Raw genomic sequence first — 14,333 nt, 5'->3', positions numbered from 1 at the left:
AGATGTTATGTGGACATGTGTCCGGAAACGCTTAATTTCCATGTTAGAGCTCATTTTAGTTCCGTTCTTCCACCTACGCTCAATGGAGCATGTTATCATGATTTCATATGGGATACTCTACCTGTGCTGCTAGAACATGTGCCTTTACAAGTACGACACAACATGTGGTTCATGCACGATAGAGCTCCTGCACATTTCAGTCAAAGAGTTCGTACACTTCTCTACAACAGATTCGGTGACCGATGGATTGGTAGAGGCGGACGAATTCCATGGCCTCCACACTCTCCTGACCTCAACCCTCTTGACTTTCATTTATGGGGGAATTTGAAAGCTCTTGTCTACGCAGCCCCGGTACCAAATGTAGACTCTTCGTGCTCATATTGTGGACGGCTGTGATACAATACGCCATTCTCCAGGGCTGCATCAGCGCATCAGGGATTCCGTGCGACGGAGGGTGGATGCATGTATCCTCGCTAACGGAGGACATTTTGAACATTTCCTGTAACAAAGTGTTTGAAGTCACGCTGGTACGTTCTGTTGCTGTGTGTTTCCATTCCATGATTAATATGATTTGAAGAGAAGTAATAAAATGAGCTCTAACATGGAACGTAAGCGTTTCCGGACACATATCCACATAACATATTTTCTTTCTTTGTGTGTGAGGAATGTTTCCTGAAAGTTTGGCCATACCTTTTTGTAACACCCTGTATATACACACACAATTTTTATGGAATATTCATTTCTTGGAGTTTTTTAAGCAGATTTTCAGGTGTATGGTGTCCAAATTCGAGTCTCTACCAGTAAGCTTTTTCGGCATTTCTGCTACACTCTCTCATCCAACAAACAAAACTGACTATTTGCTTCATCTTCCTCTGTAATGTTCCATGTCTTTTGTTGGCCTAAGCTGATGTCTTTCCCATCCCCTTTAGTGACATTCTTGCACTGGCTGTGTGTTTAACTAAGTAATCACAAGGTTAGATAAATTAGATTACACTCTAGCATCTTACTCATGTAGATGATATGATCGTTTTATGGGGCACTCAATTGTGCGGTTATCAGTGCCCTTGTTGTTGTTGTTGTTGTTGTGGTCTTCAGTCCTGAGACTGGTTTGATGCAGCTCTCCATGCTACTCTACCCTGTGCAAGCTTCTTCGTCTCCCAGTATCTACTGCAACCTACATCCTTCTGAATCTGCTTAGTGTATTGATCTCTTGGTCTCCCTCTACGATTTTTACCCTCCACGCTGCCCTCCAATGCTAAATTTGTGATCCCTTGATGCCTCAAAACATGTCCTACCAACCGATCCCTTCTTCTAGTCAAGTTGTGCCACAAACTTCTCTTCTCCCCAATCCTATTCAATACCTCCTCATTAGTTACGTGATCTACCCACCTTATCTTCAGCATTCTTCTGTAGCACCACATTTCGAAAGCTTCTATTCTCTTCTTGTCCACACTAGTTATCGTCCATGTTTCACTTCCATACATGGCTACACTCCATACAAATACTTTCAGAAACGACTTCCTGACACTTAAATCTATACTCGATGTTAACAAATTTCTCTTCTTCAGAAACGCTTTCCTTGCCATTGCCAGTCTACATTTTATATCCTCTCTACTTCGACCATCATCAGTTATTTTACTCCCTAAATAGCAAAACTCCTTTACTACTTTAAGTGTCTCATTTCCTAATTTAATTCCCTCAGCATCACCCGATTTAATTTGACTACATTCCATTATCCTCGTTTTGCTTTTGTTTATGTTCATCTTATACACTCCTTTCAAGACACTGTCCATTCCGTTCAACTGCTCTTCCAAGTCTTTTGCTGTCTCTGACAGACTTACAATGTCATCGGCGAACCTCAAAGTTTTTACTTCTTCTCCATGAATTTTAATGCCTACTCCGAATTTTTCTTTTGTTTCCTTTACTGCTTGCTCAATATACAGATTGAATAACATCGGGGAGAGGCTACAACCCTGTCTCACTCCTTTCCCAACCACTGCTTCCATTTCATGCCCCTCGACTCTTACAACTGCCATCTGGTTTCTGTACAAATTGTAAATAGCCTTTCGCTCCCTGTATTTTACCCCTGCCACCTTCAGAATTTGAAAGAGAGTATTCCAGTCAACATTGTCAAAAGCTTTCTCTAAGTCTACAAATGCTAGAAACGTAGGTTTGCCTTTTCTTAATCTTTCTTCTAAGATAAGTCGTAAGGTTAGTATTGCCTCAGTGCCCTTACGAAGTCCCAATTGTTACGCAGTTAAATTTTTTTACACAGTCCAATCTAGCCCCTGCCATGGATGATGATGATGATGATGATGATGATGATGTGAGGAGGACAACACAAACACCCAGTCCCCGGGCAGAGACCGGGAATCGAACCCGGGATCCTGTGAGCCAGGTGCAGCAACGCTAGCCACTAAAGCACGAGCTACGGGCTACTCATGTAGAACTAATACCAGAAAAGGAGGAGTTGTTACATATATTAAGACGTTCCAAGTTAAAAAACATTGGACAAGTAAATTTTGTAGTGATAAGCTCACAGAAATGTGCACTTGTAGTTAATATTGAGAAACAGTTCACTTTTAATTGTATAACAATAATGGAAATTCATGGATGGACCAATACATAAATTATGCAAAAGGCAACAATTCAGCTATAGCAGATCAATGTGTAGAGCACAAAAATACCTAGCAGGAAACAGCATTTACACTATGTTTTGAACAATGGCTCTTTTTCTAGCACAGGTACAAACACACAACCACACAGGAACACAACACATACTCCCACAGGCATGGCAACCCTGATTATTGATACTCTATTATAGTGTGGCATCAAAGTCATCTGTCCGGAGACCTGCCTCTTTCATGCTATTTCTTTCTTGCATCCTTCCCTATCCCCCCCCCCCATATCCATCAACTGCGGCCGCAGGAATGTGTATTTGGGTGGCTGTGTGCATGAATGTGCATACTTGTGCTAGAAAAAGTTATTACTTGAAAGTGTTTTGTGTTACTGTTTCTGTAATCCACACACCATCCAATATGGGTGAAAGGTTGCCTTTCCCTTATATTATGTATCGCTTTTAACTGCAACTGTGTATAGATCGTCACTGAAAAATTTTGAACTGTTTATGAGGAATTTGGATTCCTTATTATGCTATTTGGCAGACAGCAGCGGGGAGTTAATAGATTGTCGTGATTTCACTGCAGAATTGGTGTAGATTTCCATTAAAAGTTATTCTGCTTTATGTATGTCATTAGGTTTAAGCTCATCTCTTACACGTACACATAACTGATATCGGTTATTTGTTCCGTGGATCACTTTTATTTCCTGTTGTATAATATCACTTTTATTTCCTGTTGTATAATCTGGTGTGACCTGTGCTCTTTTTCCAACCACTGCAATATTTTTTCTGATCAAGGAATTTTCTCACATTCACCTATGGCCAATAACATAGCTACTTACTTCATCAAGTATGCGATAAATGTACAAGGCCTGCCAGGCCTTTACTGAGTATTAATGATTTAAGATGCTTCTCAAGTCTGCTAGTACTAACTACCGTCATTCTTCTTCATACCAGTAACTGTAATGAAGTGTCAAAATTTCTGAATATAATTTGTGAAATAACAGTTGGAGCAAGAATTCGACATTTTGTCTCTTGTTGTGTTATCTTATATTTCTGCTCCTGTCTGCTCAACAAATGTTTGAGCACTAATTTTTTGTCACTATTAACACTTAACTCGCGAGGGGACTTTTCTGTAATATATACCACGAGGTCAGGTCTCTTGGGCCCCTATGTTTAAACCGAGATTTAAGGCAAAAATCATTTGAAATTTTTAATTTATTGTATATAACATTTATTTTTACAATTATTTACCTGCAGCATTTTACTATTTATCACACAGAAGCACATAATTCTGTGTGGCTCTTTTAAACGTTGCTGTTGTTGTTGTCTTAGTCCAGAGACTAGTTTGATGCAGCTCTCCATGCTACTCTATCCTGTGCAAGCTTCTTCGCCTCCAAATAACTACTGCACCCTACATCTTTCTGAATCTGCTTAGTATATTTATCTCTTGGTCTCCCTCTACGATTTTTTCCCTACACGCAGCCCTCCAGTACTAAACTGGTGATCCCTTGATGCTTCAGAACATGTCCTAGCAATGAATCTCTTCTTCTAGTCATGTTGTGTCACAAATTCCTCTTCTGCCCAATTCTGTTGAGTACCTCCTCATTAGTTACGTGATCAACCCATCTGATCTTCAGCATTCTTCTGTAGCACCACATTCCAAAAGCTTCTATTCTCTTCTTGTATAAACTAGTTATCATCCATATTTCACTTCCATAGATGGCTACACTCCATACAAATACTTTCAGAAACGACTTACTTGCACTTAAATCTATATTCAATTTTAACAAATTTCTCTTCTTCAGAAACTCTTTCCTTGCCATTGCCAGTCTACATTTTATATCCTCTCTGCTTCGACCATCATCGGTTATTTTGCTCCCCAAATAGCAAAACTCCTTCACTACTTTAAGTGTCTCATTTCCTAATCTAATTCACTCAGCATCACCTGATTTAATTCAACTATATTCCATTACCCCCATTTTGCTTTTGTTGATGTTCATCTTATATCCTCCTTTCAAGACGCTGTCCATTCCATTCAACTGCTCTTCCAGGTCCTTTGCTGTCTCTGACAGAATTACAATGTCATTGGCAAACCTCAAAGTTTTTATTTCTTCTCCATGTATTTTAATTCCCACTCCAAATTTTTCTTTTGTTTCCTTTACTGCTTGCTCAATATATAGATTGAATAACACCGGGAATATGCTACAACCCTGTCTCACTCATTTCCCAACTACTGCTTCCCTTTCATGCCCCGCAACTCTTAGAACTGCCATCTGATTTCTGTACAAATTGTAAATACCCTTTTTCTCCCTGTATTTTATCCCTGCCACCTTCAGAATTTGAAAGAGTTGTCCAGTCAATATTGTCAAAAACTACAAATGCTAGAAACATATGTTTGCCTTTCCTTAATCTATCTTCTAAGGTAAGTTATAGGGACAGTATTGCCTCATGTGCCCAACATGTCAACGGAATCCAAACTGATCTTCCCCAAGGTCTTTTCTACCAGTTTTTCCATTCGTCTGTAGAGAATTCGTGTTAGTATTTTTCAACCCTGACTTATTAAACTGATAGTTCGTTATTTTCAGTCATGGTTGCTTCGTCAAATTCTTTGCGCATTATCGTATCTCCATTCTCATCTTCCTCTACATCCTCTTTCATTTCCATAATACTGCCCTCATGTACATCTCCCTTGTATAGACCTTCTTTTATGCTGTTTCCACCTTTATGCTTTCCCTTCCTTCCATTTGAGCTCTTTATATTCATACAGGTGGTTCTCTTTTCTCCAAAGGTAACTTTAATTTCCCTGTATGTACTATCTCTCTTACTGTTAGTGATATATGCCTCTACATCCTTATATTTGTCCTTTAGCCAGTTTGGACTTTCTCTTGATCTCATTTCTGAGACGTTTGTATTCCTTCTTGCCTGCTTCATTTACTGCATTTTTATATTTTCTCCTTTCAACAATTAAATTCAATATCTCTTCTGTTACACAAGGATTTCTAATAGCTCTTGTGTTTTTACCCACTTGACCTTCTGCTGCCTTCACTGCTTCATCTCTCAAAGCTACTCCTTCTACTGTAATTCTTTCCCCTGTTCTTGTCAATCGTTCCCTAACACTCTCTCTAAAACTCTGTACAACCTCTGGTTTAGTTTATCCAGGTCTCATCTCCTTAAATTCCTACCTTTCCGCACTTTCTTCAGTTTTGGTCTACAGTTCATAAGCAATAGATTGTGGTCAGAGCCCACATCTGCCCCTGGAAATGTCTTACAATTTAAAACCTGGTTGCTAAATCTACATCTTACAATTATATAATCTATCTGGAATCTTCCAGTGTCTCCAGGCCTCTTCAACGTATACTACCTTCTTTTATGATTCTTAAATCAAATGTTAGCTATGATTAAGTTAAGCTCTGTGCAAAATTCTAACAGGTGGCACGCTCTTTCATTTCTTACTCCCATTCCATATTCACCTACTACTTTTCCTTTTCTTTCCTTTCGTACTATCGAATTCCAGTCCCCCCATGACTATTAAATTTTCATCTCCCTTCACTATATGAATAATTTCTTTTATCTCATCATTCATTTCTTCGATCTCTTTGTCATCTTAGAAGCAAGTTGGCATATAAACTTTTACTACTGTGGTAGGCGTGGGCTTCGTGTCTATTTTTGCTAGAATAACGCATTCACTATGCTGTTCATAGTAGCTTACCTGTGCTATTTTTTTATTCGTTATTAAATCTACTCCTGCATTACTTCTATTTGATTTTGTATTTATAACCCTGAATTCACCTGACCAGAAGTCCTGTTCCTCCTGCTACCGAACTTCACCAATTCCCACTAAGCTACCTGCCCAGGGATCGGACATTCCACGCTTCGATCCAGTAGAATGTCAGTTTTGTTTCTCCTGATAACTATGTCCTCCTGAGTAGTCCCCGCACGGAGATCCGAATTGGGGTCTATTTTACCTCCGGAATATTTTACCCAAGAGGACGCCATCATCATTTAACTATACAGTAAAGCTGCAAGCTCTCAGGAAAAATTATGGCTGTAGTTTCCCCTTGCTTTCAGCCATTCGCAGTACCTTCTCAGCAAGGCTGTTTTGTTTAATGTTACAAGGCCAGATCAGTCAATCATCCAGACTGTTACCCCTGCAACTACTGAAAAGGCTGCAGCCCCTCTTCAGGAACCTCATGTTTGTCTGGTCTCTCAACAGATACCCCTCTATTGTGGTTGCGCCTACGGTATGCTTACCTGTATCGCTGAGGCACAGAAGCCTTCCCATCAATGGCAAGGTCCATGGTTCATGGTTTAAATAGTACAAATAAATAGACTGTTAGAGTACTGAATTTTACATTCTGAAAAATTAAAATTATACAATCTCTGTAGCAAATAAATTTCTAAACAAAACCAAATTCCAGGGTTTAAGTTTGTGCATAAAAATTCCACCAGAGAGGTAAAAAAAAAAAAAAAGTCTGTCAAATTGACATTCATTGCTGGAAACAACATTTTTTTCACCACTCAGAACACATTCGAATTTAACAGGCATTTTAAGTATTTCATTGAAGAAAGAGACAAATCTCCATCACAACTTTCCTCAACTTCTTTCTCTGAATGGTACTCTTGTTCAACAGCAGTACTGTGATTACTGGCTAACGTAAAATTGTCGTCTTTTTCTTTCATTTCTTGATCTACATCACTGGCACCTTCCTCCATAGATCAACCTAAAATTTCATCAAGCTCAGGATAGTTAAAAACGACACATTCGTTCCAACAAATGGTACCATACTGAAGACAACAGTTACATAGTTCACAAGGCGCAGTCTAGGAGATTCAAATCCCTATCAATAAGACGTGTCAACAATAAATACAGAAGGCGATAACTCAACCGACAACAAAACTTCGTAGGTTTGGCAATTAAAGGCCAGTAGGGGGAGTATAATAGCATTCCCCCACAACTGGTCGAAAATTTTCGCGCTGTCTGAGTGACCACACCTCGTGAGTTGAGGGTTAACATTAGAACAAGAGCAATTTTTTCATGTTTTGACGCCCATAATGTTTCAATACTCTGCTACAATGTTTCTTACTATGCCACTTCATTCACTGAATAACACCTGGGGCTGTTAAACTATTTCTATCGTGTCATGGGTCAAAGCAGATGCGTGGCAGGCATCGCAAGTTTCTGTATTTCGAAGTGGTGAAAAGAAAAGAGCGGTACAACACTGAACCAAATGAACATATCAGAAATCCCAAAATTGCTGTAAATTTTAAAGGAGATAAAAAAGGAAATACATATGTTGTGGCATGCTCTTTAGCTATAGCTGCACTGCCTCCAACCATTACGTCTAAATTAGGTAAAGTAAGACACGACATGCTGAACAAAAAATTAGTATCAATGGGAGATCTCCGTGTGGTAAATGACGTATTTCTTAATATTATGCTTACTTCGTGTATTCCTGCCATCCTTTCAGAAACCACACAGCGTTCCTGTACAATGACATCCTGTCAGCAAAATAGGAAATCCACGGACGTATATTTGAAACGAAGAGACTCCTAAAAGAGTGTAATTTGTATCAAAGTTAACAATTATACTGTCGATGAATCTGTAACTGTCAAATAAAACAACACAATGATATGCTAAAGTAACCGTGTGGTCTTGACACCTACAAACTATTGTATCATGTAACATTTCTTTCACCAAAACATGAAATATAGAAATACGCATATAAAAAATAGTATCAAACAAAAATTCCAAATAACGTAGAAATCCAATTTATGTTTCATCGTTGACAGCTCTGTACTACACGGAGAACACAATGCACACTAACTTACAAATCATAATGTCACTTCACACGAGAGACCACTATTTACAGTTCATAACATCAAATTATGATTACCAGATTGTCTATCTTATTTTCTGCGATCAATGGGCTGTCAAAACCGGGTAGCAGATAACACGTTTTTCTTACTCCAATGTTGGCTACACTTCAACGCAAACCCCAGTTTTGTAATGCAATGGTTACTAGTAGGGATGGGCTAAACTGCGATTTTCCGATATCAGTGATTTCTGTGAATGCTACTTGTCAGTATCTGTTATTCTTAACTGTGATTTGTCGCAGTTAAGAGTCGCAGTTAAGGAACCTAAGTCGCGTATCCCTCCGCCACTGCTATTTCTGCTACTTCCGCGATTTCTGCGATTTCTGCTACTTCTGCGACTTCTGCGATTTCTGTGACTTCTGCGATTTCTGTGACTTCTGCTACTTCTGCGATTTCTGTGACTCCTGCGATTTCTGCGACGTACCACCGTATGAAAAAGTTACATCTGTCCACACAGAAAATTGCATCTCAACAAACCTGTCATTGGTAAGTATGTTTTACGTTTATTCTTCCGTTGGCTTTAATTTTGTATTAAAGAAACAACTGTGAAAATATTAATAGTGTAATTAATATGTAAGTAGCCGCACAGTACCGTAATAGTTCGTGTTTAGAAAATGAATTCTAACATATTGTTATGTTCATAGGTACCTGAACTACATTTCAGTCACTCAGTAAAGTGATAATTCAAAATATCATTGTCAACAGATCTGAAGAAATTGCCAGTCTTTAGACCGTTTTCGTCAGACGAGAGGTTAGTTTCTAAGCGTTTTGATGGACTTAATTACTTCCGTGAGATCGTTCTTGCGAATGTGATATAGCAAATATTAGCAAATGTGATATAGCAAATATTAGCAATCTACTCTGTCAATTATATTGCTAGTAATTAGTGACAGCAAAAATTGTTTAATAATCCTTGTGTTTTTGCAGACGCAGTTCTGACTGATTACTGGTTGCTGTACATATCTATCCACATCAAGGCTGTTGAGAGAGACTCGAGAAGATTCAAGACAGCTCTTAGAGGATTTGCAGTTTAAAAGTGAAATAATTATGAAATAAGTGTGTGACTGATTAAAGTGTTTTATTGAAGTTGTTGTGCGATTTTAAAGGAATAATAAATGTTAAATACATTGAGTGAATAATAAAAATCTCATTTTCCACATGTTAAGCCGTCCTATACCCGTAATTTTCCGCCACTTATTTATTGGTAAACACTTGTTGGATACCGACGTGCCGCCCCCCCCCCCCCCCTTTCTCAACAATCTTGGTGTGACACTGACCTGTAACATATCCCGAAGTCTACAATATGCATTTTGAGGCTGTTGATATGAAAGTGGGAAGTACAGATCTTCCAGTTAAATCAGGAATAGCTTAAGTGCATTACTTGAAAGTGACACAGGAAAAGCTTACTTATGTAGGTGGTAGTAGTGTCGGCAAAAATTTCTTGTGTATGAAGTTGCCATGTAGAACACCAGGTGTAAAACTTTTCCCCCGAGTCTTGAACTGTGTCGGAACAAAAGTGAGGCATTCATATGACTGTTTTCATTTCTCTACACTTACACAGATGTCTGAGTTCTGCTGTGTTAACACTGCAAAGTCCTGTAGGCATGTGGAGTATTAACCAAAACTGTCATATTGGAAGCAGAATTAAACACATTTGTTACGTTACTTGATATTTTCAGGAGAAAAATGCAATGTTGCTTCTTATTAATATACATTCAGAGTCACAGCAGTATTTGACCAGCCATAACTGATGCTGAATGTGCATGTCGTCATATAATATGAAGGGCTTATTTCAATAGTGGTACAAGTCCATTACCTACACTTTTCTGTCTATAATGCTTCTGAAATTAGTGATCCAAACAAACATAAATAAAGGTTCATCTCTAGCAAGAAGCCATATGCTTGAAAATTTCTGGTATCTCAACTGCAGATTTTTCAGCACTCATTTGACTTTACGACTCTATATCTCAAAATTAACAAAAATGGACTTGTACCACTATTGAAATAAGCCCTTCATATGCACACACAGCACATTAATCTCGTGAGGCACAAGGCTCTCATAACGAAGTACATACGTCGGTCAACAGATGACACTAGGAAAAGTATGTTAACTGCGCTTTTTAGTTGCTACTTACGACTCTTAGTTGCGATTTATCACAGAAATCGCAGTTTGACTCGGTAGCGAATAGCGTAGTATGTACTTTGCTAAACAGATGGCAGTGCTAACTGCGCTTTTTAGTTGCTACTTGCGACTCTTAGTTGCGACTTGTCACGGAAATCGCAGTTAGACTCCATAGCGTACCGCAGAGATGGGCGTAGTACGAACTTTGACCCACAGATGGCACTGTTAACCGCGCTTTCTAGTTGCTACTTGCGACTCTTAGTTGCGACTTGTCACGGAAATCGCAGTTAGACTCCATAGCGTACTGCAGAGATGGATGTAGTACGAACTTTGGCCAACAGATGCCATTGTTAACCGCGCTTTTTAGTTGCTACTTGCGATTCTTAGTTGCGACTTGTCACGGAAATCGCAGTTAGACTCCATAGCGTACTGCAGAGATGGACGTAGTACGAACTTCGGCCAACAGATGCCACTGTTAACCGCGCTTTTTAGTTGCTACTTGCGACTCTTAGTTGCGACTTGTCACTGAAATCGCAGAAAGCAGTGCTAAATTCGACCAATAGATGGCTCACGTCTTTGAATGTGAAATACTACTTGCGACTGCTAACTGTGACTGAAATCGAAGTTAGATTCTGTAAAGTTGCTACTGTGATATCTGTGACTTCTCAGTCACTGTGATTTCTAACAGATACGCGATTTCCTGCCCACCACTAGTTACTAGTGTCAGGCAAGTAACCTTGGTGCCAGGCAAACGGCCAATATATATAAACCAAGCTTCCACTGGCAGCACTGCATTGGCGTCAAAAGTGCAACAAAATTAATTGTAAGAATAAAAGCAATTTACACTGGTCTTCACGTTATGTCAAAACATTGTACAATGAATTTCACATTGCGGCATTACAACACGTTACGTCACATCACGTCATGTCACCGTCAAGGATTCCCGGAAAGAAAGTTTCGATGGCTGACATCGTCGTCCCTTTCTGATCATGTAACCCCCAAGCTCATTTCATCTACATCTACACATATACTGTGCAAACCACCGCGAGGTGCATGGCAAAGTGTACGTCCCATTGTAACAGTTATTGTGGTTTCTTCCTGTTCTATTCGCGTATGGAGCGCGAGAAGAATGATCATTTAAACGCCCCCGTGCGTGCAGCAGCTATTCTAATCTTATCCTCAAGATCCCAATGTGAGCTACACTGCTGGCCACCGTAAATGCAACACCAAGAAAGACAAGAGATAGCACAACAAAATTTATTTTGTAGATAACATGTTGACCAAGTATCAAATGATTACATTTACAGACGTCTGTGACAAGTGGTTCCTGCCAGAATCAGTAGCCAGAGTAGCCGCCATTCTTGGAGATCACCGCTGCCACACGTCTTGGCATTGAGTCAAAGAGACGTTGGATGTGTTCCTGGGGTACAGCAGCCCTAGCAGCTTCCACACGTTGCCAAAGATCATCTAGTGTGGCAGCTGGGGATGTAATCTGGGTCACTCGTTGAGCAACCATGGACCACATGTTTTCTATCGGCGAAAGATCCGGAGAGCGAGCCGGCCAGGGTAGCAGTTCAATCTGGTTATTGACAAAGAACCTTTGGACAATGCGTGCCACGTGTGGTCGCGCATTATCCTGTTGAAATATGGCTGTGGCCGAGCCCTGAAGGTAAGGAAGGACAACTGGCTCCAGCACCTCGGATATGTAGCGCCGGCTATTTAAAGTACCGGCAATGCGTACTAGAGGCGTGCGAGAGTAATATCCAATACCGCCCCATACCATAATACCCGGTGCAAGACTAGGGTGGCGGTGCATAATGCAGCTGTCCAGCATCCTCTCTCCACGGTGTCTCCACACTCGAATCCGACCATCGTGGTGCTGCAGACAGAAGCGTGCCTCGTCAGTAAAGACAACGTCATTCCATTCTGCCGTCCACATCCGTCTGTCATCACACCATTGGCGACGGAGATGTCTGTGGTTCTGCGTCAATGGTAGATGAAGCAATGGACGTCTTGCGAACAGTCACTCTGCTGTAAACGGCGTCGAATGGTACGCGCAGACACTGGATGATGCGTTACAGACGCAGTGTGCTGTGCTATGGTTCGGGATGTCACTGAGCGATCCGTCACTGCCATGCGCACAATTTGCCTATCAGCACGTGCAGTGGTGCACCGAGGTGAATGCGATCGACCACGTCGGTCTGTCGTACCCTCCTGCATCCAACGGTCACATATCCACATTACAGTTGTTTGGTTTCATCCAACACGACTAGCGATTTCTCTGTATGATAATCCACAATCTCGGTAAGCCACTATCCTTCCTCTGTCGAACTCGGGTACTTGATCAAAAGATGTTCGCTGTTGTCTACGAGGCATAACTGATCGTCTTGTGAAACAACCACAAGGTAAACACACGTGCCGAACGTACACTCGTCGAAATCGCCAAGCCTTAAATGGCGCTATGAGGTGGTGCCACAGGCGCGCGTGATGTGCGTCTGCGCTGAAATTCTAATCAGTTGCATATCTCATCGCTGCAAACTCATGGTGTAATTTTCACTTGATTCGGATGCTTCCTTCAGGGTGTTGCATTTACGGTGGCCAGCAGTGTATATATAGGGGGTTGTAGTATATTCCTTAAGTCATCATTTAAAACCTGTTCTTGAAACTTTGTTAATTGGCTTTCTCGGGATGGTTTGCATCTATCTGTCTTAAGAGTCTTCCAGTTCAGTTCATTCAGTAACTCTGTGACACTCTCCGATGGATTAAACAAAACTGTGACCACTTGTTGTGGTGAACTTAGCATACAATTTTATAGCAACAACGAAACACTTTTAGGAACAGTGATCTTTTTCCTTTAATATCTAAAAAGATGAGACATAGCAATAAAAACTTCATAGAGTAAACGCATGAAAAAAAAAGAAACTCTCAGGAGCAAAGAATTTGACACAACACAAAACCAAACACCCCCGTAGGAAAGGACAGGAAACACATATTTCTGACTTATTTACTTTAACATTTCTCTCGAAATCAATTCGTGGTCCACAGAAGAACTTTTAAATAAAAAATAAAAGGTCAAAACACATTAGTTACTAAGTCCTATCTTGGTACACATTACTCTACATTTGATGGATTATAAAGGCTTTGTAAACATGACACCAAGTTGATTTTCAGAACATACATATTCCACATTGACATCCCCATTTTCATAGAATTCTCGGACAAAATAATATCGGACTTCTATGTCTTTCGAACATTTGTGGAACTCTGGGTTTTTCACTAATTTAATTGCACACACATGTTTTATGAACAATAGGGGCATGTTTCTCCTTCCACTGATCTCCAACAGCAGTCTGTTAAGCCATACTAATTCCTTGGCTCCTTCACTTGCAAAAAATGGCTCTGAGCACTATGCGACTTAACTTCTGAGGTTATCAGTCGCCTAGAACTTCGAACTAATTAAACCTAACTAACCTAAGGCCATCACACACAGCCGGCCGCGGTGGTCTCGCGGTTCTAGGCGCGCAGTCCAGAACCGTGCGACTGCTACGGTCGCAGGTTCGAATCCTGCCTCGGGCATGGATGTGTGTGATGTCCTTAGGTTAGTTAGGTGTAAGTAGTTCTAAGTTCTAGGGGACTGATAACCACAGCAGTTGAGTCCCATAGTGCTCAGAGCCATTTGAACCATTTTTTAACATCACACACATCCATGCCCGA

At 40.4% G+C, this 14,333-nt stretch overlaps 1 protein-coding gene and 1 long non-coding RNA gene across 5 annotated transcripts in view; one reads left to right on the top strand and one right to left on the bottom strand.

Annotated features, from left to right (window-relative positions):
• LOC126236669 (dehydrogenase/reductase SDR family member 12-like) overlaps window positions 1-8,656 on the bottom strand; it is a 91,371-nt gene extending 82,715 nt beyond the window's left edge. Inside the window, exons 1-2 of one of the 4 annotated variants that reach the window (XM_049946151.1) lie at window positions 8,518-8,656; window positions 8,066-8,173 (exon numbers count right to left, since the gene is read on the bottom strand). In XM_049946151.1, coding sequence (XP_049802108.1) covers window positions 8,066-8,121 — 56 coding nt within the window. In that variant the 5' untranslated portion in view covers window positions 8,122-8,173; window positions 8,518-8,656. Of the gene's footprint in view, window positions 1-8,065; window positions 8,174-8,287; window positions 8,429-8,448 lie in introns of those variants that run through there. The other 3 variants (XM_049946152.1, XM_049946150.1, XM_049946153.1) reach the window with 3 other exon arrangements.
• A 218-nt stretch (window positions 8,657-8,874) lies between these two features.
• On the top strand, window positions 8,875-9,476 carry LOC126234827 (uncharacterized). Its single transcript, XR_007544786.1, has 3 exons — window positions 8,875-8,983; window positions 9,142-9,248; window positions 9,425-9,476. It is a non-coding gene; the product is annotated as an uncharacterized LOC126234827 (long non-coding RNA).
• Window positions 9,477-14,333: the final 4,857 nt, after the last annotated feature.

The sequence above is a fragment of the Schistocerca nitens genome, chromosome 2 (assembly GCF_023898315.1).
Source record: "Schistocerca nitens isolate TAMUIC-IGC-003100 chromosome 2, iqSchNite1.1, whole genome shotgun sequence".
NCBI lineage: Eukaryota > Metazoa > Arthropoda > Insecta > Orthoptera > Acrididae > Schistocerca > Schistocerca nitens.
The sequence above is the reverse complement of the archived record's forward strand: the minus strand, read 5'-3'. Positions and strand labels throughout refer to the sequence as shown.